This window comes from Bombyx mandarina, chromosome 12 (genome assembly GCF_030267445.1).
Source record: "Bombyx mandarina strain Sakado chromosome 12, ASM3026744v2".
Lineage (NCBI taxonomy): Eukaryota > Metazoa > Arthropoda > Insecta > Lepidoptera > Bombycidae > Bombyx > Bombyx mandarina.
Window position 1 is genome coordinate 10,498,782 of NC_143219.1, and position 27,719 is coordinate 10,526,500.

General features: G+C 37.6%; 2 protein-coding genes and 1 long non-coding RNA gene across 4 annotated transcripts; 2 read left to right on the forward strand and 1 right to left on the reverse strand.

Annotated features, from left to right (window-relative positions):
• The first annotated feature begins 2,234 nt into the window (after positions 1-2,234).
• Positions 2,235-15,320, forward strand: LOC149501813 (uncharacterized). The gene is made up of 11 exons (XM_089731699.1): positions 2,235-3,021; positions 4,769-4,938; positions 5,017-5,572; positions 5,985-6,186; positions 7,096-7,266; positions 7,696-7,913; positions 8,701-8,912; positions 10,823-10,974; positions 12,588-12,707; positions 12,969-13,135; positions 15,192-15,320. The coding sequence occupies exons 1-11, from the start codon at positions 2,859-2,861 to the stop codon at positions 15,290-15,292; spliced, it is 2,232 nt and encodes a 743-aa protein (XP_089587825.1). The 5' UTR covers positions 2,235-2,858; the 3' UTR covers positions 15,293-15,320.
• Positions 15,321-15,415: 95 nt separating this feature from the next.
• Positions 15,416-22,465, reverse strand: BmorPDSN (acyl-CoA Delta(11) desaturase-like). Of its 2 annotated transcripts, none has more exons than XM_089731698.1 (7): positions 22,447-22,465; positions 20,579-20,756; positions 19,560-19,690; positions 17,868-18,073; positions 16,752-16,937; positions 16,359-16,465; positions 15,416-16,068 (listed from the first exon to the last, which is right to left on the reverse strand). In XM_089731698.1, exons 1-7 carry the CDS (start codon positions 22,447-22,449, stop codon positions 15,872-15,874), a joined length of 1,008 nt encoding a protein of 335 aa, XP_089587824.1. In that variant the 5' UTR covers positions 22,450-22,465; the 3' UTR covers positions 15,416-15,871. The 2 variants fall into 2 exon arrangements, with proteins under 2 accessions (XP_089587824.1, XP_028032382.2); XM_028176581.2 differs by lacking the exon at positions 22,447-22,465 and adding an exon at positions 21,698-21,935.
• Positions 22,466-22,952: 487 nt separating this feature from the next.
• LOC149501814 (uncharacterized) lies at positions 22,953-27,719 on the forward strand. Its single transcript, XR_016323953.1, has 2 exons — positions 22,953-23,712; positions 25,912-27,719. It is a non-coding gene; the product is annotated as an uncharacterized LOC149501814 (long non-coding RNA).

A 27,719-nucleotide genomic window follows, 5' to 3' on the forward strand; every position in this document is an offset into this window, starting at 1 on the left:
CGCTACGAGGGCGGCACTGAAAATTTCGGGAATTAACGAAGTGACACAACATTACTATTTAAAAATGTATTTATTGCTTTTCGAAGTATTCTCCGCGAAATTTGACACATTTTTCCATACGATGGAACCAATCATTGAAGCAACCATTCCATTCGGAAGTTGGGGTCTCCAAAATGGCCGTTTTGTAGGCGTCCACAGCTTCTTCAGGTGATGAAAATCTCTGTCCACGCAATTTGTTCTTTATTTTAGGGAAAGTATAGAAATCATTAGGGCTTAGGTTTGGGCTGTACGGCGGATGGTCTAATAATTCTATGCTTTCTTGCTCTAAAAACTCTTTTGTTCTGTGCGCGGTGTGAGAACTCGCATTGTCGTGATGGAGGATGATGCGGCGGTTGCAGTTCTCTTTACGGAGTTCAGAAACGACCTGTGGCAAACAAATGCTAGCATACCATTCTGCATTAACCGTTCTTTGTCCCTCAAGAGGAATAGTCGTAACATGGCCGGTTTTGGAGACAAACGTGGCCACCATTTTTTTTGCAACACTCCGTGTCAACGAACAATTTTTGTTGGCTTTAACTCATTTTCGAACACCCAAACTCGTGACTGGTTTTTTGTTTCGGGTTCGTACGCGTATATCCAGGATTCGTCACCTGATACAATGTTGTATATAGCATTTGAGGATCCTGCGTAGAATCTTTCGAGAGTTCTGACGCACCAAGTAACGCGAGCCGCTTTTTGCTCTTCACAGAGCGAATGCGGTATCCATCGGGAAAACAACTTTTTTACACCTAATTGTTCATGCAAGGTTATTTGTATTTGACTCATGCCAATGTCTAAAGTTGCCTGAATTTCGCGGTATGTCACATGTCGATCTTCCTCAATCAGCTTACGCACAGTATCAACGTTTTCTTGGGTGACTGCAGTTTTTGGACGACCTTGACGGGGATGATCACTGAGCTTGACACGTCCACGTTGAAACTCAGCAAACCAGCGATAAATTGTGGTTTTGGATGGGGCTTCATCACCAAATGCAGAAATCATCCGGTTAACACATAGTTTTTGTGTTAAACCACTTCGAAAGTCATAATAAATCATCGCTCTTGAATTTTCTCGAGTCAATTCCATTTTCTCAACGACTAAACAAGTTTGACAAAACCTCGTGACAAGACCGAGAATCTTTTTTTAAATAAATAAATAGTATTCGATTTTTAAAACCAAGGAGTTTTTAATTAAAAAGATTTTAATATGACAGGAACAGTGGAAATATTCCATTCCCGATACTTTTAGTGCAGCCTAGTATTCACTCCCCTGCACTTTCGCCCAAGCGTCAACCTCGAAGTTAGAACGTGGGCGAGGTAAGGCGCGCTAAAGCACTTCAAGGACGCACGGCCGACTGAGTCTTCGAGGCGAAACGAAGGCCGTGTCGGTACGGCGGTCCAGGTTGTGCCAATGGTGTCCTGGAATAGCTCGCTGGGTCGGAAGCTCGTGGAATAGCTCGCAGTCAGTCTCCTGCAGCCCCCGGTTCGACGGCGACAGATTGGTGTAGAGAGGGAAGGGCTCTTCTTCTCACTTTCCGCCGCCTTCTTCTGCGATGTGGTAGACTCGCAGAAGTCGAGCATCGTCTTCCAGGACGTGTCGCTGCCGAGCATCGTAGTCACGACGGTCGGTAGTGACAGGCTCTGTCCTATGACTGCGACGAGGGCGGCACGCTGCTTCGCCGAGGCAGTACAGCACGTAAGCGTGTGTTTCGCGGTGCTTTCATCGTCGCGGTTGTGGCAATGGTGGCATTGTGCCGCCGGTTTCCTCCTGGGGAAACGGTGCAGGTACCAGCCGAAACAACCGAGACCGGTGACCATACTAGGTCGCTGCCTAGTGCTCAAGATTTTCATTTTAAAGTTCGTTTGCAGAGGTACAGCGATGGGAAACCATCGAAGAGAGGAGCTCGTTTCAGATCTTCATATCTACGAAACTCTGCTCTTTCTGGAGCTAGTTTTAGCAAATTCGTCAGGCTGTGCCTCGTGAGCTCGCCTACACGTTTGGTGAAGCTGGTATTTCCCCTCGAGGTTACCAACATATGTAGGCAATAAAAATAAGATCTTATAAAACACGACAAACATTACTTATCGATATGCACGATAGAATCCAAACTATTTTATTATATTTTGTTCTGTTGTATACTTTAGACATTTTTAAATGCTGTTTTGCTGTAGTGTTGCTTCATGCGTTGCGTATGCTCTGTAGCTAGTTTGGATGCGGTTGAACAAGACTAGAACGATTGGCAGCTAGATCTAGAGAGAAAGCCAATCAAAGATCCCACTGAACCTACTCTCTTAGGACAAGGACTACCAGCGCACTTCTCGTGATGATGATGGTGATGAACATGGTTTTGCGACGATAATTTATAAAGTTAGGTCCGAGATATAATTGTTTTGAGTATATCAAGTTTGCCTATTGACTATAATATTATATTATTACTATGTTTAATATGGTTTACCTATATATAAACAAACGAGTTGTCATTCTAAAAAAATCATAAATTTATCATGAAGATTTGTCAAAATAATTCTGACCATTTTACGAGTTACCTAATATATATTCAAAACGTGAGTATTAAGTTATTGTGGTCCTGTCATATTATGTCTTCGATAGAAATGAAATATTGATATTACACTAGTCATTAATTAATATTGTCAAGTATTGAAGTCGAGAAAGATTTATGAACCGAAGTTTTGATTAATAACTTAAGTAAAAAATAGTAGTAATAATACTCGTAGTTCTCTTAGTGTCGTCGGTATCGCTTGTGTACCTTTATGATAGAGTAACTGATTTACATATTGCTATTTTTACGTGACATTAAAATGAAAAAGCTTATCGTAATTTTTTATATGTCAATGACAGCTAAGGATTATGTGAATGCTTATTGTCCTTCAGAAGTTTTAAGGACTATGCCGTTTATGCTCGAATTCGGTTTGTGGCGAGGTTGGCATCAAACGCTAATTTACACACCCGAGATTGAGAAAGGCGAGTATTTACTAGCGAATAATGTAGATTTTTTAAGTTTTAAATTACGTTCAGGGATGTTTTTGTATTATATATGTAAAAAGTGAAGTGTAATACCGCACTTTTATTTATCACACATTATTCACATCTATTCATCTATATCCCATTTATTAGTTCTCAAAAAAATAGAAGCGAAAATTTTTAAGCATTCGTGAATTAAAAAAAAATTAGATTAAATCTCAAAATCACAAATTTTCAAAATAATATTCAAGATAATAAAACGATTATAAAATAAAATTATATGATTGTTTTTATTGAAAAAAATAAATCTTACCTTCAAAATAAATACATTTAAAACACAAAATGTCTCTTGCATCAGAACGTGTTAGACTTTCGCTTACGATATTATTAAGAACAGTGCGTCACTTCTGCATAAGCAAAAGATTGAAACAACACGTCGTACTGATGGACTACGTGTTTCAGAAACTCACAAATTCACCTTTCTTTCTTTAATTGATCACGTACGCGATTTTAAAAGTCGAATATTGTTAAATTGAATGCATTATCGGCGATTATATTTTAAAGGTATGTAGTTCAGTTTTAATGTAAGCATTTGATATAAGATAATTATCTATTATTTTGCGTTCAGTTTTTCCGATTCTAATTAAATTAAATACACATTGATTTATACAAAAATTAGTGATAGTTACTATTCGTAAAAACGATACTCTTAAAAAAAATTAGGTAAATATAAAGTATACCAAAATATTACATGTCTGTTTGTCAGTACAATCGGGCTCCGGTCAGTAAAGTCAGTCAACGTAGTGTCCGTACGTAACTCGCGAAATGTAATGAATATGTGTATATATAATATGTAAAATATACGAATATACTCATAGTATTCGGTGACTAAATAAAATAATAAACGTGTTCCAAGAACGTGACTCGGAGATCTGTGATTTTTTTAAATTACATAAAGTATTGTTTATATTTGTGGTTGTACGCATCCGAAATAATTAAACAGAAGTAGAATTGCAGTAATGCGTTACGATTTGAAGCATTGTACTGTAAAAACTGAGACATGGAACTGAAATATCAAGATTGGCGGCAGCATTCACGCGGTAGATGTTTATCCTTCAGAGACCATTTGACAGCAGATGGAGCGTGAGCTCGTCCTTTCATCTTAGCAAATAAAAAAGAAACAATATTATTAAAATAAAATAAAAGATGTAATAATATTCGTAAGTCAGTCATCAAAATATATAATAATTTATATTATATGTATATTGATTTTATTTTTATGTTTTATTATAATTTAATTTCATACGGAACCTATAAAACAATCTCAATCTGAATTCCATTGTTAAATTCTGTAATTAACGTTGTTATGAGGTGATTACATACATTTTTGTCATGGAATTTGCCGAGACAAGTATTTTCTTAGTAATTAAACAAATAAATAGCATATATAAAATGTATATAGAAGCAATTGTATTGCTATAATATAATTTTTTTCTGTTAAAAACGGGGCATCTTGTTTTAAGTTTTAAAGCACGTATTGAAGACATTTGGTGGCCAGCTTGGAAGCAATATACTGTAATTCTTAGTTAGGGGGGACGATGGTGTTTCATTGTCTTGCTTGTTTGGTTTAGCTTAATAAAAAAATCATACAGGAGGAAGAATCATCATCAATCATACACACCATGAAGGAGGAACAGTGATCCGGTCAGCCTTCGTTTATGTTCTTAAATGTTTTCATTGTATTCAGATTGTAACTGGGCAGTGTCACGACTCATCAAATGCTTTAGCGTAAACGGAATAGCTACAGCCAAAGAACCTAAAATTAAACCTACGTTCGTTTCAAAATTGGCTATTATTATACTGATGCCGGGCAAGAAACAGAATGTTTCATTGGAATTGGCTAATGTTATCAAGAAGGTATCATATATTTTTAATTTGCCTTAAATCTTTCCGATTTATTTTATTTAATTCACTCGTATTTGTATTTGTTTACAGCTTCAAGAGTTTCAAATGGATAAGTTATCTACTGATTGGCTAATTACAGCGAGGTCTTTTTTAGACTATAAGTATATAAATAGCATTTTAAACTCAACTTCTATCAGATTTGACCAGACTATAATTGTTTCTTACCCTCATGGAATTGATAAAACCGGTGCAAATGTTTGTTCCGAAAATTTTAAATACAACAAAAAATACGAAGTAGAGAAACGATTTGATAAGCTTCCATATAACAGGCGTTTTTACTCAGATTGTCAAAACAGTAAATCGGAATTCGAAAGAAGCTATTATAAGTCAACATTGCGATTCAAGAATTTAATCAGAAACAAAAGTTACAACAGGGATTCTAGCCCGATGCCTTTGAATAAATCAGGATTAAAATTTAACTTTTCAAGGAATTTTGATATGGTTAACATAAGTCAGTTTTCGTTAAAGAGCCATTTCCAAGAATGGAAAGAAATTAACAACTATAGAACTAACGTCACAGGAAATGTTCTTGTGATACAGTATTTCAAAGTACGTTTAAATTCAACATTATACGTCTCCTTTCTTGGTAAGTTTCGTTAACTATTATGCTTGTGAATTCGTACTTATCGTATAATATTATTGAGCAGTTACTCGGTGCTGAGTTATTGACCCTGACTGCTGGGCCGAGGATCGTGGGTTCGATACCAACAGGTTTGTCTACATTGTCTGGTTGTTTAATATATGTGTTTATTTAAACGTATATGAGTATTATATTTTTATCATTCCCTGTTCTCATAGCACAGAGAATACTAATTTTGGGCCAGATGACCGTATGTGATTTGTTCGCGATAATTACTACAGTCAATACTTTCCATGTATTGAAAATTTTCTTGTGTTTATTTTGTATTATAAAAAAATGGCCTCAATGAGTTCAATCCGTTGAGAATTTTTGTTATAATCTTTACTAACAAAAGTAAAATTGTAAAATGTTGTCATAGGTTCCTGGAACCCTGAAAATTCAATGTCGTATGTGGAAGTCCCGTACCCAGTGGAAGCACGCAATTTTTTAGGCGAAAAGTTAATAGTTGGTAGATGTAATACAAGTGGGGATGGCACACAGTCGTTAGACGATGATCGACAATCAGCTACAGCTTTGTTGGATGATGTACTCTACTTTTTAGCTGTGCGTTTGAACTCTACGTAAGATATGATTTATTTCTTAAACATACCCACATTCTAATAATTGAATTTTAAACTAAAACCTAAAAACAATTATGATGCTGATGCGTTATAATTTGTTTATATCGGACTCCAAAATTTATAAATAAATAACTAGGCGAATAATTTTTGGGAACTAGATGATTAGTATACCTAAATACTTAATATGAATTTAAGAAGTTTTCGTTAAATGTCTGTTTTTTTGTTTTTTGTGGAAAGACGTCTTGTGAGTCCGCACGGGCATGTACAGCCTTACATATTTGAAACAGTAGTGCGGTAGCCGTTGTACAGTAACAACTGAGACCTAAGAACTCATGTTTCAAGGTGGGTGGCGGCATTTCTGTTGTTGGTGTTTCTGGGTTCCGGTAACCACTTAACATCAGGTGGACCGTAAGCTCCATTCGACCTATTTAAGCAATAAAAAACACGATTTTCACGATATGATAACAAAATCGTGCGCTACAATGAAAATCGCAAACTTTTAGTTTTACCCTAGTGAGGCACGTGAAATGGTGAGCCGGGGCAATTTCTTAAGTTGGGATTACAAAAATATGTGTCTATAATCTGAATCTCGGAAACGGCTCCAACGATTTTCATAGAATTTAGTATACAAGGGATTTCGGGTGCGATAAATCGATCTAGCTACGATTTATTTTCAGAAAATGTTGTTTTGTTCATGTTTACAATAATCAACTTTACCCGACATCTATTGGCGAATAATAGTACTACTTTTCTTAATTGAGGGCAACTAACCGCTTTAAAGACACAACAAGATGGCGTTACCAAAAAAAAATCATCTCTAGTCAAGTCATCATCTAGTAATTGATATGTATAAACAGCATGACGTACCTAGGTATATTTAAATAGATATTATGTTATTTTATCGGTTAGAACTCTTTCAAGACACTTCAATAAGCTTGGTTTTCGAAACTACGAGGGAACATGGTCTGGATTGCTTGGGGCGCTTTTGGAAAACTCAGTGGACATGGCTCTGGAACCAGTGACGGCGCGTTCTGGTCGTCAACAAGATATGGACTTCGTTTTCCCAATTGCTGAGACAATGTGAGTATTATTCCCGACATATCTGACATGAGGAGCTTAAATTGGATGTATTGATAATGCTGTTCTTTAATCGTGAAATTTATTCGTGAACGTCAGGTTCCTAAAAAAATGGAATCTGACTAACGAGGGGTCGCTTGAGTTTTTTTTTTTTTTTTTTTATTGCCCTTGTAGTCAGACCAGCATACGGCCCACCTAATGGTGAGTGGTTACCGTCGCCCATGGACTTCAGCAATGCCAGGGGCAGAGCCAAGCCGCTGCCTACCGCATAATACTCTCCACAAGCCTCGTTTGAAGAAGGACAATAGCGCTCGGTGTTTCCCGAGCGCTATTACAAAAGCTTTATTATTAAACGCTTCATAAATTACAATAAACGTAAAAGTACTTTTGAAGACTATATAAATAGAGACAAGAAAACAAAATCATTTGCAGGTGTAACATCTACATACGTCATCAGGAGACATCAACGGTTCGAGATATATTCTTAGCGCCGTTCAGTGCTCGTCTCTTAGCTTGCGTACTAGCGGTAGCTTTCATAGCATCACTCGCGGTTGTAACTATCAGCCGAGTAACGCCACAAAGCGTTAGTGCTCGGAGAATTGGTTATATCGAGGCCTTGGTTTGGTCTACTGGGATACTCTGCCAACAAGGTACCTGTATAATTTGTGTAATTCTTGCAACTAAATAATTAGCGTTTTTTTACGCCGGCACATGAACATTTCGTGTTCTATCTCAGCAAATGATAGAACACTAATTGGGTGGAAAAACAACGGAGGGTTGTTTTAATTAGGGTTCCACAGCCGGTGCAACCCCAACCTTTCCCGTTATTTTCTTTAGTAATTGGTTCATGTGATTTCACTGCAATACAAACAAACGCCTGGTAGTAGCTTTCTTTGAAGGAACTCAATGTTTAAGTGCAGAGTAATGCCGTACCGCGTAATCGTACCGCCATAGGAGCAATATATTCCAAGCCCGTCGCATTCGTCTACACCTACAGGAAGGTAACTCAAGACCTACACCACTGATGGCAACCTACCGTGTATCTTGTCCTGTGTTCCCGTATGGGCAACTACCACCAGCCGTGAAGTTAGTAATGCGTTTCGGTTAGAAGGCTATCCAGCCGTTGTCCCATGCAACTTCAATTCTTCACCTCTTAGATAAAATTCATGTTTCAAAGTGGGTGACGGCACTTACGTTGTTGATGTCTATGGGCTCCAGTAACTACTTAAGTAACTACTCCTAAGTGGTTACTGAACACCGCGTGGGACGTGAGCTCATCCACCCAACTAACCAATAAAAATGTCTGGTTCAGCCAGTAGTAGTGAAAGTTACTGTAAATCAATTAATATGTTAGGCGTTTTCTTTGTATTCAAGGGAACTAGTAGCTTTTTTAAATAATGCCATTAATTATTAACTTTATATTTGTTCGTTGTGCAGGCGGTTCGTGGACTCCTCAGAGCCCAGCAGCCAGTATAATCCTCATCGTTTGTTTATTTTTTGCTGTAATCACATATAATGCGTACGCAGCATTTATAACTTCGGTACTGTCAGTGCGAGTCGCCAGCGTGGATACTGTGGCTGCCGTTTTACAATCTCCTACTATTAAAATCGGATATATAAGGAACGGAGCTGATCAAATGTATCTCATGGTAGGTATCACGGAATAGATAAATAAGGTTGGAAAGGCCTTTGTTCTAATTTTGTATTAGAACCAGTGTCGCCGCTTCATCCCCACTATTTTAATTTCTACACATACACATACTGTGATTACAAGTTTTCGCACACAACAAAAACACCCACACATAAATCTCAGGACAGATATTCGTTCGCAAACTAACACAAAACACCCGTAGGCATACACACTCACACACGCAAAAAGGCAATAAAAATGTTCATACACGCTAGTGCTTGATAAAATCGATATTCTTTATCGATAAATTATCTGATGAATGAATGGAGAAAATGAAACATGAAATAAATATTGAAAAAGAAAACTATTTTACTTTTATTGATTACAAATAGTCACTGTCCCTGGAATAAAACGTATTTGTTAAGCAGTTGGCGCTTGCTATTAATTGCGAATGAATTTTTCAAAACTAAGTGTATTCTGATTTTTTTATAATAAAATCATTTTCAGTAAAATGTTTAGAGCAAATATTACTCGTCTTTGTCTCCAGTTTCCTCTACCTGTCACATCAATCCATTGTTCCCTGGCGTTAGGTTCTTTAGGAAACCTAAAATTTTTAATTTACTGCATAAGTCAAATAGCATTTTACTTAGATTTTAATACGTCTTAGACAATATAGTAAATACCCGTAAATGAGAGGTCTACATGTCCCTTTATATTATACCTTCACATTCATTCAATGATAATAATTCAATAATAATAATATATATTTATTTTACTCAAAATACGTCTCACTAAGAATATACTAGGTATCATTAATTAAATATAAAATAATGCAAAAATTATCCATGTCAAATGTAAATATAGTCGAGAATTCTGTCGATGATTTTATTTCACCACATGGTCACCTCACTATCGACAAACTGCACCACGGTCAATCAGGGCAAAGGCCGAAATTTCAAAGATTGAAGTGTAGAGAACGCAATGCATGTAGTACATTGAAAGCTGACTTGGTCATTGCGTTCATTGGGCGAGTACACATCGCGCAATGTATGCTATTTATAACTTGCTGCAATTATATTGTTAATGTTTGGAATTTCATAATGCTCAGTATATTTTTATGTTTTAGACAAATAATATTGTAATTAAATGGTAATTTCGACTTACCGATCGAAAGATATACCTCCTCGCTCTATACTTGAGGTCTGATTTTTTGTTATACAAGTTATAATTGCACAACACGGCACTATAAAGCGGAGATCTGTTCGCCAAAGTAGTCCGAAGCGCACTAAACGCGGTGAATGAAAGAATCGGTCGAGTTATGTTTGTACAATCATAACTGTGGCACGCTTGCCCCGCCTACATTACCATTCCAACCTTATTTATCTATTCTGTGGTAGGTATGCTGTCAAGTAATAAATAATAAAAAAACACGTCCGGCACTCGGGGACTGCCGCGGTGAAGCTATTGCATAACATTTTTTATCAACTCATGCAATTATAATTAGACAAATTATTGTCTTATATAATTAGATAAATTATTAAATTTAATATTAAAACAATAATAAAATACGCTATATGTATAAACATTATCAAAAGCAAAAACTTAACTCTGTCCCATTCAAACTCATAAGCTAGACCGCGCGAGTGAGAGATGGGCAGAGTTTTCATGATGCACATGCAGTGCGACGTTACGCCGCGCGCTTATTCACAAACAGTACACGAGCGCAACGTGTGAATGTGTTGAACGCGAGCTACATGGTAGGCGGAGTGGGGGTGTTAGGTTTTATTTTCGTTACGGAATTTCTTGCCCAAAGCCGCTCAAAGCCCGTGATAAAAGTTATGTAGTAGCTTAAAAAAAATGGTTGTTGTTCATTGTTTTATCTTATTTTCTTATAAATCTTTATTTTTTTATTTCCATTTCATGTTTCAGTCTACGAAAGATACGCAGTTAAATGCATTCTATATTCGTGGTTACTCTGACTCTGAAAATTTGGTGTCATCAGCAGAGGAAGGTCTCGCTCGTGCGGCCAGTCAGGATTATGCATTTTTTGCTGAACAAAGAGCAGCGAGGTCTACACTAAGGCAAGCTGTTCAGTGAATACTAGAAAGTGGATGCGCGTATTTTTTTATGCAATATATTTTGCTTGTAGAAAGTCTAATGGGCTTGCACGGATCGGTATACTACAAGGGTATAGCAGGGATGAGGACTATCCTATTGTTTTCTCAATTCACTCATACGTTCTGTTTGAAGTGTGTAATTTTTTTTTTTTTTTTCCTTCCTATGCTGATAGCCTTGAGAGGCCTAGAGAAGCTTCTCCTTGACGTGTAGGTGAGCTTACGGGTCTCAAACCAGGAGTGTTGCTAACACTGGCTCTAGAGCGTGTAGAATGAAATAGATGTTATCGTATTGCAATAGAACCCTTTCATGTTTGAAGGTTAATGCCAACTATTGTTGCTGAGTCTTGGCCCTATTATTCAGGTAAAGCTCAGGTAGCGTGAGCGTGAGTTTTCATTATGAATCACAAAGTAAATATCACCCGTATGTATGTTTCATCATCATCATCATCATCATCATCTACCTGTAGCAGTCCACTGCTGGACACAGGCCTTTCCAATTGCACCCCACTGAGAACGATCCTCGGCTTCTCTCATTCAGATTTTCCAGCTATCCTGCATAGATCGTCACTCCAACGAGTCTGAGGACGCCCTGCACTACGTTTGCCAGTTCGCGGTCTCTACTCAAGAACACGTTTACTTCAACGGTTCTCCGACGAATATGGCCAGCCCATTGCCACTTCAGCTTACTAATCCAAACCTTCCAACTATGTGTGTTTATTACAATGAAATCTGTTTGTGAGTTTAACTGTACTAGTGTAGAATTTGGATCGTTGAGCATAAAATAAAACTTATTCGCTGTCGTAGTTTTATTGTTTTCATACCAAATCTTCTCTGTTCTTACAATTAAAAACTAACTGACACCTTCTTTTTTTCACACTTCGCTTACTCAATCTTCCTCGCCATTTTGCTTTTTATTTTATTGTTTTCCTTTTCTTACCATTTTCTCTCATTCACACATTAATTCTCCATTTCACACTCTTTTATACGATCCATTTTGATCCATTTTACAATACTTTATCTTGAACATACTGTTTAAAACGTAGACTGATTAAATGATATGAAAATAATCTTGAACTCATTACAACTGAAGTTTGTTCTTAAAATTAATTTAAAACTAAATTTATCTTCAATACTTTTTAGGCCAATCCAACACGGACTAAGGAAGTTGCGAAGACCACTTGAACTTCTGTTTTTAGGCCAGAAGGAAATCGCCTCAGTTCTGACCTATGGTGAGGGGTCGTTGGAGTGGCATGTTAGAGTTGAATTGACTAAACTCGATTGTCGTTCAACAGCCCATGTTCGAGCCTCGGATGGGGCAGAACTGATTCAAGGCATTTTACGCGTAGCGTATTTCTCCTTGCCAGTCTCCTCCTGCATTGGCCATATAAATTATTTTTTCTTAGTTATCTATGATCAACAAACAGGTGTTCTAGTTTACGCTAGTTTTGTCCCGTATTCGAAAAAAAAACAGTTTCCTTCTAGATCAGTAATTTGTAAAACACTAAATTATATTTTTCTAGTAACAAGCTAAATTTTCAGCTATTGAAACCAATTTAAAATATTTAACTATTGACTAGATCACTGAGCCAAGCCCGCGGTCGTTGCGCCATCCGTGAGCTGCCAGTCTACACAACCAGAGCTAGTCTCGCGTTCCCTTTACCCCAATATTCGCCTTATGCTAGACTGACTTTAGTAAGGTAACAAATATTCCATATAATTTTTTACACATTGACAATAACGCGGGTTATGAAGTCTAATCGAGCACGCCTCAATACAAATTTGCTTGACCACAACTTACATTGTAATTTGAAAGTCATTCAGTTTTAATTATATCGCGAATGTAGTTTTAAATTTGTTAACTTAATTTATTTGACGAATACGTAATGCATTTATATCGTGTTTGTGGCAGTTTGCAATTCGTTTTTCGTTAATAGTTAACTAATGCGGACATCTTTCAGTCTTCTTCAGCTTCGTAGCGGAGGAATCTTGGCTCGGTTAGAAGCTGCATTAGTTCCTGAAATGCCACAGTGTACGTTGCCGGCAGGGTTTGCTTCAGCTCGTGCCATTGATGTGCGATCAGCTCTAATTTTACTGGCATGTGGACTTGTTACAGCAGCGTTTATGGGTATGGTTTTGTATTCTAATTACAGCTGTAACTGTATGTAAAAAAAAGCCCCCTTTGTCGCATCGCCACTCTTCGGAAACACTCACCTTTGTGCCAAGCCGAACATGGGCATTCTGGGCGTAGACATTTCGAGTGTTGTCCAGTTTGGCGGTCATTTGGAGAGCAAGGCTAAAATGGCCTCCAAAAAACTCGGAGTACTCAACAGGGCCAAACAGTACTTCAAGCCGGCTCACCGCCTTAAGCTGTATAAGGCGCAGGTGCGGCCTCACATGGAGTATTGTTGCCACCTTTGGGCCGGGGCTCCGGGTTATCAGCTATCTCCCTTTGACCGAATTCAACGTAGGGCATCTCGGATTGTCGACGATCCTGTACTTACCGATCGGCTAGATCCTTTGGCACTGCGTAGGGATTTATCTTCCCTATGCATACTTTACAGAATTTACAATGGGGAGTGTTCCGAGGAGTTGTTCAATTTAATAGAAGCCGCTGATTTTCGCAACCGATCGTCTCGCCGGAACTATCATCCGCACCATCTGGATGGTTGGCGTTCCACTACAATGCGTTTTAAAAACAGTTTTCTGCCACGCACAGTAAATCTCTGGAATTCGTTGCCATCAGCGGTCTTCCCCAACAACTGCGACATTGGGTTATTCAAGAAAAGAGCATATTCTTATCTGAAGGGTAGGCAACGCACTGGCGTAAACGCTGGTGACCGTGGGTGGCGGTGAATCACTTACCATCAGGTGACCCGTCTTGCTCGTTTGCCTCTTACTTGTTATAAAAAAAAAAAAAAAAAAATGTTATAAATATTTATTTATTTTTACTTTGTTTTATTTATTGAAAGAAAGGGTTAGAAAATATTCTGCCCCTATTCTAAATGCTGACCAATAATTTAAACAGATGATTTATAATAAGTTACAAGAACACGTTGGTAATCAACCATTCTGGATATTAATGTGTTTTTTGAAACCTTACCTATTTGAAACAGTAGTGGGGTAGCCGTTGTACTGTAACAATTGTACTGTAACAACTGAGACCTTAGAACTCATGTTTCAAGGTGGGTGGCGGCATTTACTTTGTTGGTGTCTATGGGCTCCGGTAACCACTTAATACCAAGTGAACCGCAAGCTCCACTCGACCTATTTAAGCAATAAAAAACACGATATTCAGGAAATGAAAACAAAATCGTGCGCTACAATAAAAATCGCAAAATTTAAGGTTTACGCAGCTAGGCATGTGATTTTTTTTTTATTGCTTAGATAGGTGGACGAGCTCACAGCCCACCTGGTGTTAAGTGGTCACTGGACCCCATAGACATTCACGACGTAAATGTGCCACCCACCTTGAGATATAAGTTCTAAGGTCTCAGTATAGTTACAACGGCGGCCCCATCCTTCAAACCGAAACGCATTACTGCTTCACGGCAGAAATAGGCAGGGCGGTGGTACCTACCCGTGCGAACTCACAAGAGGTCCTACCACCAGTAATTACGCAAATTATAATTTTGCGGGTTTCATTTTTATTACACGATGTTATTCCTTCACTGTGGAAGTGAACATTTGTTAAGTACGTATTTCATTAGAAAAATTGGTACCCGCCTGCGGGATTCGAAAACCTACCGCTACATAAGAATGCACCGGACGTTTTATCCTTTAGGCCACGACGACTTCAAAAGCTTAGACAGTTTAGATTGATTCAGTAGGTCATTCATGCTGCCTTCATAAACATATCAATTTCACATCAAACACATCAAAGGCTTAAGGCAAATAATATGCGGAATTGATCTATAGATGCAGAAATGTATGGTATCAAAAGGGAAAGAGAAAATAAGATACCTGATTTTTACATGGCGAAATTGAGCATGTGCATTAAATTTGTAGGTTATAGATAAGTTTAAAGAAGTGATGCGTGATATAATGCATGCTCTTATTCTCTTGCGCCTTTCAAGTATTGGATGAGTAAGCACATTAGCGGCTTAATAATGGAAAAACGTTTTCAATGTACATAATTATGAGTGAAATATAATTCGTATAATTATTATCGTTTTATTTTTTAGGTGTAGCAGAATACTCTTGGAAGAATCGACAACAGCAAATAAAGTTACTGCATAAATGGTACAAGAGATTCTTAAATTTCTTTTTCAGTTCCAATAATTGACCGTTTTGTTTAAAGAATCTAATACTAGACACAGTATATAATAATTTTAATATAAATGTAGAGATCTGATGCGATAAAATGTAGTAAAATTAGGTCACAGTCACAATGGTAAACTATATTAAGTTTGGTATAATTACTAGTTTTATTTTTATTGAACACTAAACTAAAACATTAAATTGTCACGTTGTTGTCATCACGTCAGTGAAAAAAGAGCGGCTTGTACAATGTTGTATTTTTTGTGTATAATGCAAAAAGTTGAACACAGTTTCAACAGTTTTTCAAGAAATGTGGTAGCATAAAATTAATTTGAAAAATCGAACTAGTGCAAAGTTCTTCTATTTTCCACAGAGGTTAAAATAAAAACGCGTATATATAAAATATAATAAAACTTAGATCTTAAATACAAATAATTTTTAAGTAAAAACGACATGGGAAACGAATTCTAGTTTTGGGTTTACATCTGATACTTAAACATACAGTAGTTAAGGTAATTAGTTCAAGGATTCCCTTCGTTTCTAATTAATTATAATTTATGTCAGTAAAATTCGTAACATTTATTAAAACAAAAAAAGATAAATATTATTCTCGTTTGAGATAATGCTGATCTGACAAACTTTGATCTTTTAGGGCATTTTCTAGGCATATTTGAAGGGGTTTTTTGGTTTTTGCCATCTCAGCCAAAGCCTTCTGTATTGTATTGGTCTCCACTGTACGAAGACCTGTGGCGATACCGAGAGCTGCCCAAACTCTAATGAAAGCACTCGAACAACCGGAGTCTGAAAAATATGTTATGTTTTGTTTTATAATCTTTCTATTCAGAAAAACACATAATGCATATATCCAATTTGCATTTGAAAATATTATCTAGAATAATTGATTACACCGATTATACGACTGGTAAATTATATGATAATTTATAAATGGATAATTAAGCTGGAGTTCATATATTGAATATGTCAAATGTAACCACAGGACATGTGAAATTGTGTAAAATTAAAGATTTTGGTGATAATTAATTTCAGGACTAAAGGACGACATTTGTATTTCTGAACTGTTTACTTCTTACCATAGGTGCCGTATTCTCCGGATTTGTAATCATAGGGTATTAAATAGTGGTAGTGAGGCCAGAATGTTCGCGTTATTATGAACACAGAATTAGAATCAGGTGGTGATCTGAAAGACAGAAAATCGATATCATTCACAACACAGTAATTTTGTGAAAACATTAAAATTTTCGTTTAGCCAAAAAATTCGGTAGCGTAAAAGATTTCATGCAAAGATTTAGGATAATTGTATATTTAATTACCAAAAATTCTTTAAAATTTTAATGATGGGCAGGAAATATGCACAGTCGTGATATCTATCCGTCCGGGCTCTTAGCACGCCCTACCAACTTATCTGAATCGTTTTAGGTAATGAGATAAAAAAATATATTTAGGCAAATTATAAAATATCTCACTTTTCTCCAGGTTTCAATCCCCAAACGCAGATAGCGCTTTCTATCAACCAAGATGCGTGTAGTAAGATGAAGTATCGAAGAAAGCCAATAACAAAGACGGAACTTAATACTGAGTCCTCCCAATACTCGAGTGGTGCGTTTAGGGGCAACAGTAGGAACAGCGTTGCATACATAAACCAGTATAGCCTAAAATATATTTGGAATATACATTTTTCATAAAATATTGTAAATATCTTAAATTTAGTTCTATGTGAACTATAGCTAATTTATAAGATTCGGTGATAAAATCAAAGGAAAAATTTGAAGTGAAATTTCAAGTATAGCGAAAGCCTTTCCTAAAAGTGGATTAACAGACACATACTTCGAATGATAAATAATAATACAAATATATTACTGAAAAGTACAAGTACAAGTTTATTAAAAATATTACCGAAATAACTCTATCATAATTTTACTTGCTAGGACTGCGGATAAATTAATGAACTGTTTTCATGTAAATAGTAAATTTGTCAACGTTCACGGTCAGAATTCATTAGTAAGGAAATTATTACGACAGTTCATTAATTCTTTATTTTATGGCACTTTTACTTCGCCTCAGATACTAATGTCTTTTTGCCGGCCGCTCTACAATGTAATTATGGCTGCGACCTCATGTCTCAAGGTGCATAGCAGCTTTAAAGCTGTATTGTCTGTGGTTTCCCTTAACCTCTTAACAGTGGATGGCTTATCTGTTAATCTAGAGCAATAAAAAGTGTAGTAGTCTTAATATAATTTGTTCAATGTTTTTTTTTTTCGATGTAATTAAGTTTGGGATGGTATGGATAAGCGATTAGACGGAATGATAATGAGGTTGTTAAGAGAGTTTTAACTATGAATGTGGAAGGTTTAAAAAGAAGAGGTAGATCTAAGAAAAACATTATGGATTGCGTGAAAGACGATATGTGTGAAAAAGGAGTGAGCGAAGAAATGGTATATGGATAGAAGACTATGAAAAGAGAAAACATGTTACGCTGACCCCAGGTGACTGGGAGAAGGGCAGGAGAATTATGATGATGATGTCAAAGATTTTTGGTGTTAAGGATAATTTAAAAAATATTTAGGTAAATATATACTTACGTCTTTTGAAACATAACAACAGAATCATTTTCTAGATCCGACATGTCGATGGACTCTTTTAATTTTTCCTGATACGGACTGAGTTTCCTCATTCGCGTGAAGATGTGGGCGTATGCGAAACCTTGATTGTAGTCAAATGGATCATTCTCTGTAGCAAAGTGTGCGTGATGTAGTCTGTGATGTCTAACCCAGTTGTAAATAGGACCCTAAATGAAATAAACCATTTAAAAAATCTTATAATTTTAGTGCGGTATGTTCTGGGAAATCAAATCACACTTAACAATCCAAGTTTCAGTAACTCAATGCTTCAATACTGGATTAAGACTTTTATTCGATTTTAAATAGGGAACAGTTGTTCGGAATATCGAACATCTCTATATGACACGTTGTTTGGAACTTTTGGGACCTACTTAAAGATTTTTGTTTTTTTTTTACTTAGATAGTGGAAGAACTAACAGCCCACTTGGTGTTCAGTGGTTACCGAAGTCCAACAACAACAACGTAAATTCCGTCACTCACATAGAGACATGAGTTTGAAATTTCGGTTTTATAGTTTTATAGTGTTTCCTATGAAGCGTTCAAGACTAAATCCCTACTCAGTATCCGCTATAGCGAATGCAGCCCGAGCAGGTCCCTTCCTAAGCTTCCTATTAATTGTTGTTTTCACAATATAATCACTCTTCCCCTACATATCACTGCTGTCTTTACAGCGCAGGGAATTCAAATCCAATCCAGGGGACTTACCTTTCGGCGAGTGCGTGTAGTGCCCGGGGACGCCCTCCCGGGCACAATGTACGCAAACGCATCCTTTATCAATTTCCTTTGGGACAAATACCCGACCCTCGCGGCCGAATTCATGACCTATAGGGCCGAACGTGGCGATTATTCTCCCTCCGCATCTCTCGCCGCCGCCGCGCCGTCGCAAACCGTGCCTCTCAGGCACGCCCCGCGCATCCAGCTTACCGAGCTGTCGTCAGGCGCACGCGCACGCACCGCTGCCGTGGGGCCTATCGCCCCCACTGCCCCCGTACCCTTGTCAATCGCATCGTCTGTCGCAACCTCGAGTTCAGGCTCCGATAACGAATCGGAGATGGACTCTGCCATCGAGATCGAGTCCGCCGCCAGCGTACAACCCGGTACCTCGGATAGGTTCACGACCGTCGCGCTCGGCAAAAAACGCGCCCGCTCCGTGAAGTCCCGGAACTCCACGACGAAACAAGGTATACAAGGTAGGTTATCATACTTATGCTCTTCAGGAGGAGCGAGAACTCCGAGTAATAATACGGAGTCTCATGTCTCTGCATATCTTAATAGGACTGAATAGGCGGAAAAACATCCCGACTGGAGCCCTCTTCTTCGAAATCGTGATGGCGTTCGACAAAGGCTGGCACAACAGTTTGATCTACAAAGCGCTCTCCCCGTTATTGTTTAGTTTGTATATCAACCATATATCCCGATCACCAGAGACTCATCTAGCGTTTTTCGCTGATGATATGGCTACCTTCTACTTTTCGTTGTTTTCTAAGCTCTTGTCCTTCTTCAAATGAAATTTAAAAAGAGTACTCAAGGATGAGCAGCAGCTTGCCTGTACTCCTGATATTGCTTCTTGCATCCCCGCGAGTGACGGTGAACATAAGTAAATTAACGTAACTGATCGCACCGCCGGGTTTTGATTTTTTAAGACATACTTACAACACCAGCTAAAGTCTGAAGCAGCATTAGAACAATGCGCAATTCTGTGCTTGCTTTGTAAGTACGGTGCGCCCAAAGTCGATGAGCTCCGGTCGTCATTGCGAGTATGGCGGGAAAAGTCAATGTTATTACTGAAAAATATTTTAATCATATTTAACAACACTATATCTTAGCCGTTAGAGTTTAAGGTAGATAATTTCTTTGAGATAAAATTTGAGGACAGTTATTCTCAGATAAATTTATTAGGTACTACTATTGACCGTGCGTGTGACCCTCTGACCAGCTCGAGTTGGTTCACTCGTCCAGTCACAATGGTAGCATTGCAGCTATGCCAATAACGTTGTTAGTGTCATGGTTTTAAACCATGCTTCTGGCTTCAGTAATTACTTAACACCGGGTGGGACGAATGCATCTTTAAAAATAATATAATCTTAATACCATCGATTTCTATACTTAATGAACTTCATATAGCCGTAAAAATTACTAAAATATTATTTTTGTAGCACGTGTTGACAGATGAGCAAAGAGCTGAAGTTAATCGTAAGTAAAATACCGTGCTACCTCTAAAATATTTTATTAACAAATGCGTACGTGTTACTGTATTAATATTCCCGATCTTGCGGACAGAATGGAAAACAGTCGACGTCGCCCAAAACACGTCATTTCGGATCCTCCCCATCCATTAACGGTGCTTTTAGATACCTCAAGCATCGGTCATCGTTCTCGTCAAACCTATCGCTTGCGACGAAGGACTCGAAGATTAAATTAACCCACAGACACAGCCCACTGAGTTTCTCGCCGGATCTTCTCAGTGGGTCACGTTTCCGACCCGGTGGTAGATTCTGCGAAGCCCGCCTCTTGCTAGGGTTCGTGTTAGCAACGTCGTCAGGTTTGAGCCGCGTGAGCTCACCTAGTAGTTAAGGTTACGCTGATATAGCGTCTCAAAGCTCTCAGCTTAGGTAGGAAAAAAATAAAACTGTATTAAAAATGGATTGTATTAAAAAGTGGAGAAAACTTACAAAATATGACCGTCATCCATTTAACTTCATATATCAGAAGGTAAATTCCATAAAGAGAGAGCAGATGTATGTGAATGAAGAAAAGTACAGCGGGCCAGTTTGCTTCCCTCTTCTTACTGAGATTTATTTCCTCTCCAGGAGTCGCCGGTTGCTTTCCGTCTGCCATTTTGGTTTCTACCTAGATGCCACAAACAAAAAACAACTAAGTAAAGCATAATCATATTTATTACACAATTGTAAATGTACCAAAACATATGTACATAGTATTTTTTACCTGTTTCTTTTTAAAACATTCACTTAATATTTATTGATCGTAATTGAATTGAAACGAGAATACAGAAACATGACTAAATAAAAAGTAAATGAAATTGAAGACTGAATATTTATTTGTTGTCGATTCTGATTACAATTGCAAAACGCTTTCAAAAGGTGATTTGACCTGAGGCCTCATTTTAACGTAGTGTGTTTGTTACTCAGCATTTTTAGGCAGACAATATTAAGTATTTTTGTCATATTTTATAATGTTTGTGATTTAAATTAAAACAACTGTGATTGCAGAGCCTAAAATTGAGCAAAATTATGCGAAAAAAACACATTTAATGATCCCAAAAGTTTTTTATTTCCTTAGATGGCAGACAAGCATACGGCTCACTTGATGGTAAGCATTTATCGTCGCCCATGGATGTCAGTACTGCCAGAGGCATAGCCAAGCCGCCACTTACTAAACTCTCCAGAAGCCTAGTTTGAAAAAGGACAAAGATAAGGACATGTCATAGCGCTCGGGAAACACAGTGGCGGTGAGTTCATTCTAGATTGGGATGTTATGTGGCCAAAAATATTTCTGAAAACGCACTGTGAATGAACACACCGATTCCAGATAGTAAGTACAAAACAGAGAAAGCTAACGACCTTCTGTAGACACAATAATCGGCCAGAACAGGATTATCAACAATCCGTAGGGCCCTCTTCCGAGGTGGTATCCGAGAACACAGATCTCGAAGCGGGAGTAATCACCCACGTCAGGCCGGACAAAAGCATTGTGTAAAACTTTGTTGAGGCGTGGAGTACCGTTTCGTTCTGTTGAGGACTCCCAATATTTAAAAGTTAAATTGGCTTTACCTTCCATATGACTCCGACACTGAATAGAGCTCGAAATATCGATCCTAAGCCTGCTAATACTCTAGGAAGGTTGCAGGGATACTTCTTGGAATTGCGACACTATGATAAGGGGGTCCTTCTTCGCAATGAACGTGCAAAATGTTTTCAAAGTGTTGAATTTAACTGGTATTTAGAACCAATATGGTTGCAATAGATTATGTGGTCATTAAGTTAAGATTCTAATACTGAGCAAGATTAAGAGTCTGTGTCAAGGAAATGGTTCAATAAAAGCAGTGTCATTCTTAACAAGTAATCATATCTTACTATCTATTTGGTTGGCTTTTTATGGGTTCTGCACATTAAGAGCTGTAATATTGTTTTTATGTTATTTTATTCAAATGTTTATATTGAATAAAACTGACGCTTGTTTTTTAGCTAGTTACGTTAGAAAGTTCACACGGTACTCTGATGCATAAATAAACATTGTTGTATAAACACGCATACGAATATTCGCTCTATTATTAATTTAGAAAACTGTTATACGAATTTGGTCATAGCTAATAAATCTTTTTCAAATCGAAAATAAAAGGATAGTTATTTTAAAATATTGGTAACACTACAGACGAGAAAGGGCAATCCTGTGTGTTCGAAATTTAATTATTGATAACGGAATTTCAAAGATGCGGTTGCCCAGTGTCCTTTATAATTAAATATGTAACAAGAAAGAAGTAGTGCTATTCACCGGTTTATAAGACATAAAAACGACTTACCATTCCGACGACTGATCCTTCGTAGCGGTCATAGAACAATGACAGTTTGGAATAATTTCCCACCAAATAATTGTGGATTCATGACCTAAGACTTATGTTTGTTATAAATATTTATCAGATTCATTCGCAGACTTCAAACTATTCCCCTTAAACTTTAAATAGCTGTACAATAACAATGTGTTACTACGGACCTAGTATGATTGAACGGTTTTTGAATGGTTACTCATGAAACTATCGAGTTTGAGCATAACATTTTTGTAAATAACTATCATTTAGAAAACCTGTTTTTTTGATAAATGTTTTTTTAATCCTTTAGCCCATTGTTTGAGATATTGCGTGAAGCCATGAATTGTATTATAATAAATGGTCATAAAAACAATTTTTTTAATGAAACAACCATGTTTATTTTAATATTCTTTTACACTTTATAGTTTTAGAATTGCATATTATGATTTGGTTAACAGCTGTTGAATAAAATATTTTTATAGCTGATCTCTTTAATCTTATACCTTTAAACGAGCAATTCTTGTATATATATAATCTGAATCTAGGAAACGGCTCCAACGATGTTCATAAAATTTAGTATACAGAGGATTTCGGGGGCGATAAATCGATCTAGCTACAATTTATTTTCAGAAAATGTTGTTTTATTCGTGTTTTCAATAATCAACTGACTCTTCCCGACCAACATCTATTTGCGAATAATAATACTATTTTTCTTAATTGAGAGAAACTAACTGCTTTAAAGACACAACAAGATGGCGTTATAAAAATAAAGAAAAAAAAACAAGCAAAGCTCGGTCATCATCTAGTTGTAATATAAATTCAATAACTTTTTTAAAGTATCGCTGTACTGAGGATCCATAACAGAAAATTACGTAGACGTACGTCGTAATTACACGATAGGATTAGAAGATTATCAGTTGTCAAACAAATTACAACGTATTAGCTTCTAAGAGAAAACGCAGGTTGCGTTTAGCTCATACAAACGTACTCGTCTGTTTCCTCCGTGACATTACACTAAATATTGTTATACAATACGATCTACATCTATCGCTGCCGTATCCCGTATTGTTATTAATACAGTAATTATGATGAGAATTAGGATCCTTACAAAATTGCGAAAATTGATGATTTTTTTCACATTTTTCACAAACATTTAATATGAACTAATAACATAAAACAAAATCGGAGACCTAGTGACCGCGAATAAAAAAGTCCACTTTAGACAAAATCTTCGACGTGATTCTGCATTGGAATAAATCGGTACGTATGATGACTTTGTACCTGAAATTGGCTGGACGGGTGGTACTCGTACTCCGGTCACGTTTGAGCTTACAACATTCTCCTTTGATAAAATATTATCATCTTTTTTTATGATTGAGGGTTTTACTGGTAGCCCGGAGGCCTTTTCAGTTTTACAAGAACAGGTGGGCGAGCAAGAGCTCAGCCAGGAGTGGTGGGATTTACTAACAGCTTCCCGAGCACTTCCAAGAGTGACCTAACAACTCAAGACGAGATGCTTCGCGAATGAATCTACTACCGGATCGGAATCGCAACCCGCTGAGAAGATCCGGCGAGAACTCAATGGGCTGATGTTTAGGTTAGGTTACACCTCGAACTCTTTGCCGAGTTGGACGAGAGAGCTAAACGGTGACGACCATGACTGGTACCTGCGTGTTCGGGATTCGAAGAGTATTCAGCGGAGGCAACGATAAGGCGGTTATCATGAAGCATAGTTTTACCGAAGTACCGCTCCGACACTGAATTCATGTATTTTCGGATTGATGCTAGACCCAGGTCGTCGTGTAGGTCAACGTTCCTCACGAACCACGAAGTTCCGACGGCTAACCTGCAAAAGCGGGATTATAGAGATTGGAGGGTGTCAATGTGTGTGCGGGCCGTGTGAGCGAACACCACACTCCCGTAAGTCATGACGGGCCTTATGCAAGTTTTGTATAGCATCACCTTGTTTCGAAGGGACATTTTACTCCGCTTACAGATCATGGAGTAGAGTCTACCGAGAATAAACTTGGCACGGTCGCGGACTGATTTTATATGCGGGCGGAATGTCAAATTATCATTCGCAACTTCGAACTTTTTTGGCCTTATTTCACTATCGTGGAAGTTGTCCATTAACAGTATTATTTGATGATTTGACGTGTTAACGAGCTCACGGCCCACCTGGTCTTAAGTGATTAGGAGCTCATTAAAACACAAATGCGAATACCACCATCCACCCTGAAACACAACGTTCAAGTTTCAATTGAACTGTGTAACGGAAGTGTCCCACATTTGAAATAGAGGCGAGTTTAATTATTTCTTTGACTCCGTTTCCTCATTATTTAAAAAAAAGGTCTAATTTAATTAGATAAGGAGTATTTTAGGAAACAACAAAATTCTAAAAAAGACATAACGATGAATAGTAATAATTATACATATATTTATTCAAATAATAAGCAAACAGAGCTCAAGAAAAAACATAAAGTGTTTGATAATAATGGACAACATAATTGTTAATTTAATATCTCTGAGAAAAAATTTTTTTTAGTAAGTTAATTAAATTCTTCAAATTAATATTGTGACCACGTTTAGGCCTTTAATTTACCCTCCTAATACTATGGTAGGCTAATTATACTTTTTTGTATTGTACAATCGTGACAAGAAACCCTTCCCGATGTTTGAAACAGTATTAACAAAACATTAAAAAAAAAGAGTAAATCAAAATTAATTTACTAGAATTAGACGAACTCTTGGCATTTTAGTAAGTGACCTTACTACTTCATGAATAACCATATCCGATCATGCGACCAAACGAAAAAAGTAGCCGTCGCCCAAAACACGTCACTTCGGATCCTCCCGATCCACTATCGATGCTTTTAGGAATTTTCGGTATCGTTCTGGCCGAACCCATCGAATGCGATAAAGTGCTCGGCGATTAAATTAACCCCCAGACACATCCCCAGACTTTTATTCCGGATCTTCTCAGTGGATCGCGATTCCGATCTGGTGGCAGATTCTGCGAAGCACTGCTCTTGCTAGGGCTAGTGTTAGCAAATTCACCAGGCTAAGCACCTTCATGTTATCTGAAGCTAGCATAACCCCTCGAGGTTACCGTCATAGGTAGGCAATAAAAAAAAAGAATATACACTAATGAAGCGATGGTGGCTCGCGGACGCTCGCCGGTTTCGGTATAATCGCTTCTGTTGCTATTAATTGTATTACATTGCGTACTATGCGAAAAATATAATTAAATAAAACTTAGTTCACGGTTTTTTAAAATTATGGAATTCATAAAAAAATCAAATTATAAAATTATTAAAAATGTGAATGTCAATCTGTCACCAGTTCTACCGAAATAGCCATGAGGATATTTTTAATACATCTAATATAGTCATGTTATGGATTTGTAAATAAATTACCTATCGAAAAATATTAATATATAATAAATATATAATAACGCAGGTCGCAGCCGCCGACGCGTTGTCTCATTTTCCTGGTGCCTAGGGTGACGGTAGCGCGGGACGCAGCCTCAAACCCCTGAGGTCGCCCCGTGACCTCCTTCCACGAGGTGGTGAACTCGTAGAAGTCGAGCATCGCCTGCCAGGACTCGTCGCTGCCGAGAAGGACTTACGAGCAATATTGGTTGAAGAAAAAATTCCGGCTGCTTTTGGGTTATGTGTGTTTTCACATGGAATACGAGGGCGGCACTGAAAATTTCGGGAATTAACGAAGTGACACAACATTACTATTTAAAAATGTATTTACTGCTTTTCTAAGTATTCTCCGCGAAATTTGACACATTTTTCCATACGATGGAACCAATCATTGAAGCAACCATTCCATTCGGAAGTTGGGGTCTCCAAAATGGCCGTTTTGTAGGCGTCCACAGCTTCTTCAGGTGATGAAAATCTCTGTCCACGCAATTTATTCTTTATTTTAGGGAAAGTATAGAAATCATTAGGGCTTAGGTCAGGGCTGTACGGCGGATGGTCTAATAATTCTATGTTTTCTTGCTCTAAAAACCCTTTTGTTCTGTGCGCGGTGTGAGAACTCGCATTGTCGTGATGGAGGATGATGCGGCGGTTGCAGTTCTCTTTACGGAGTTCAGAAACGACCTGTGGCAAACAAATGCTAGCATACCATTCTGCATTAAACGTTCTTTGTCCCTCAAGAGGAATAGTCGTAACATGGCCGGTTTTGGAGACAAACGTGGCCACCATTTTTTTTGCAACACTCCGTGAACGAACAATTTTTGTTGGCTTTAACTTATTTTCGAACACCCAAACTCGTGACTGGTTTTTTGCTTCGGGTTCGTACGCATATATCCAGGATTCGTCACCTGATACAATGTTGTATACAGCATTTGAGGATCCTGCGTGGAATCTTTCGAGAGTTCTAAATATTTGAAATATTTGACTCATCTCCGCTTTGCAGACGACTTAGTAGTGCTGGCAGAATCAAGTTCAGAACTTCAATACATGGTTGAGTCTCTCCACAGAGCCAGCATTAAAGTAGGCTTAGAAATGAATACAACAAAAACTATGGTAATGACAAATAGTGCTAGAAAGAAAATAGCAGTCGGAAACGAACAATTGAAATACACAGACCACTATATTTACTTAGGAAAACAGATCAGCTTTGAAAGAAAAAGCAATGAGATGGAGATTGGAAGAAGAATCCAACACACCTGGAACAAGTACTGGAATTTACGTGAAGTATTTAAAAGTACGTTGCCAATATACTTAAAAACCAAGGTTCTAAATTCCTGCATTCTACCATGCTTGACTTATGGCTGCCAAACTTGGAAGTTTACATCAAAGGCCAATAATCTAATAGTAAGCTGCCAACGAGGAATGGAGCGAAGTCTGCTGAATATAAGAAAGATTCAAAAAATCAGACACACAAAAATCAGAGAAAAAACAAAATCTATAGATGCTCTTGAATATGCCAGAAACTTAAAGTGGAATTGGGCTGGTCATGTAGCCAGACTTAAGGACCAGAGATGGACTGCAAGAATAACTGCATGGGAAGGTCCACAAGGGAAAAGAAAAAAGGGTCGCCCGATATCAAAATGGGAGGATGATATAAAAGCTATCGCTGGCCCTCGATGGATACAGGCAGCCCAAAATAGAACCAAATGGAAGGACTTGGAGGAGGCCTTCACCATGTTTAATGGGTTCCTGCCAAACATAAGTGAAGAAAATTAAAATTATTATATGTATACCTATTTACTTTGTATTTTAGCAGGAAATAAAAGGCTTTTTATTTTA

What these genes read in the sequence shown, in the direction of transcription:
- LOC149501813 (XM_089731699.1), top strand. Translation starts at nt 2,859, where the DNA reads ATGAAAAAGCTTATCGTAATTTTTTATATGTCAATGACAGCTAAGGAT. An exon ending in TTCCCAATTGCTGAGACAAT is followed by an intron (nt 7,267 to 7,695) that starts GTGAGTATTATT and finishes AATCATTTGCAG; the next exon opens with GTGTAACATCTACATACGTC. An exon ending in TGTTACAGCAGCGTTTATGG is followed by an intron (nt 13,136 to 15,191) that starts GTATGGTTTTGT and finishes TTTATTTTTTAG; the next exon opens with GTGTAGCAGAATACTCTTGG.
- BmorPDSN (XM_089731698.1), bottom strand. An exon ending in ATGGATGACGGTCATATTTT is followed by an intron (nt 19,691 to 20,578) that starts GTAAGTTTTCTC and finishes AATATTTTTCAG; the next exon opens with TAATAACATTGACTTTTCCC. An exon ending in TTCAGACTTTAGCTGGTGTT is followed by an intron (nt 18,074 to 19,559) that starts GTAAGTATGTCT and finishes TATTTCATTTAG; the next exon opens with GGTCCTATTTACAACTGGGT.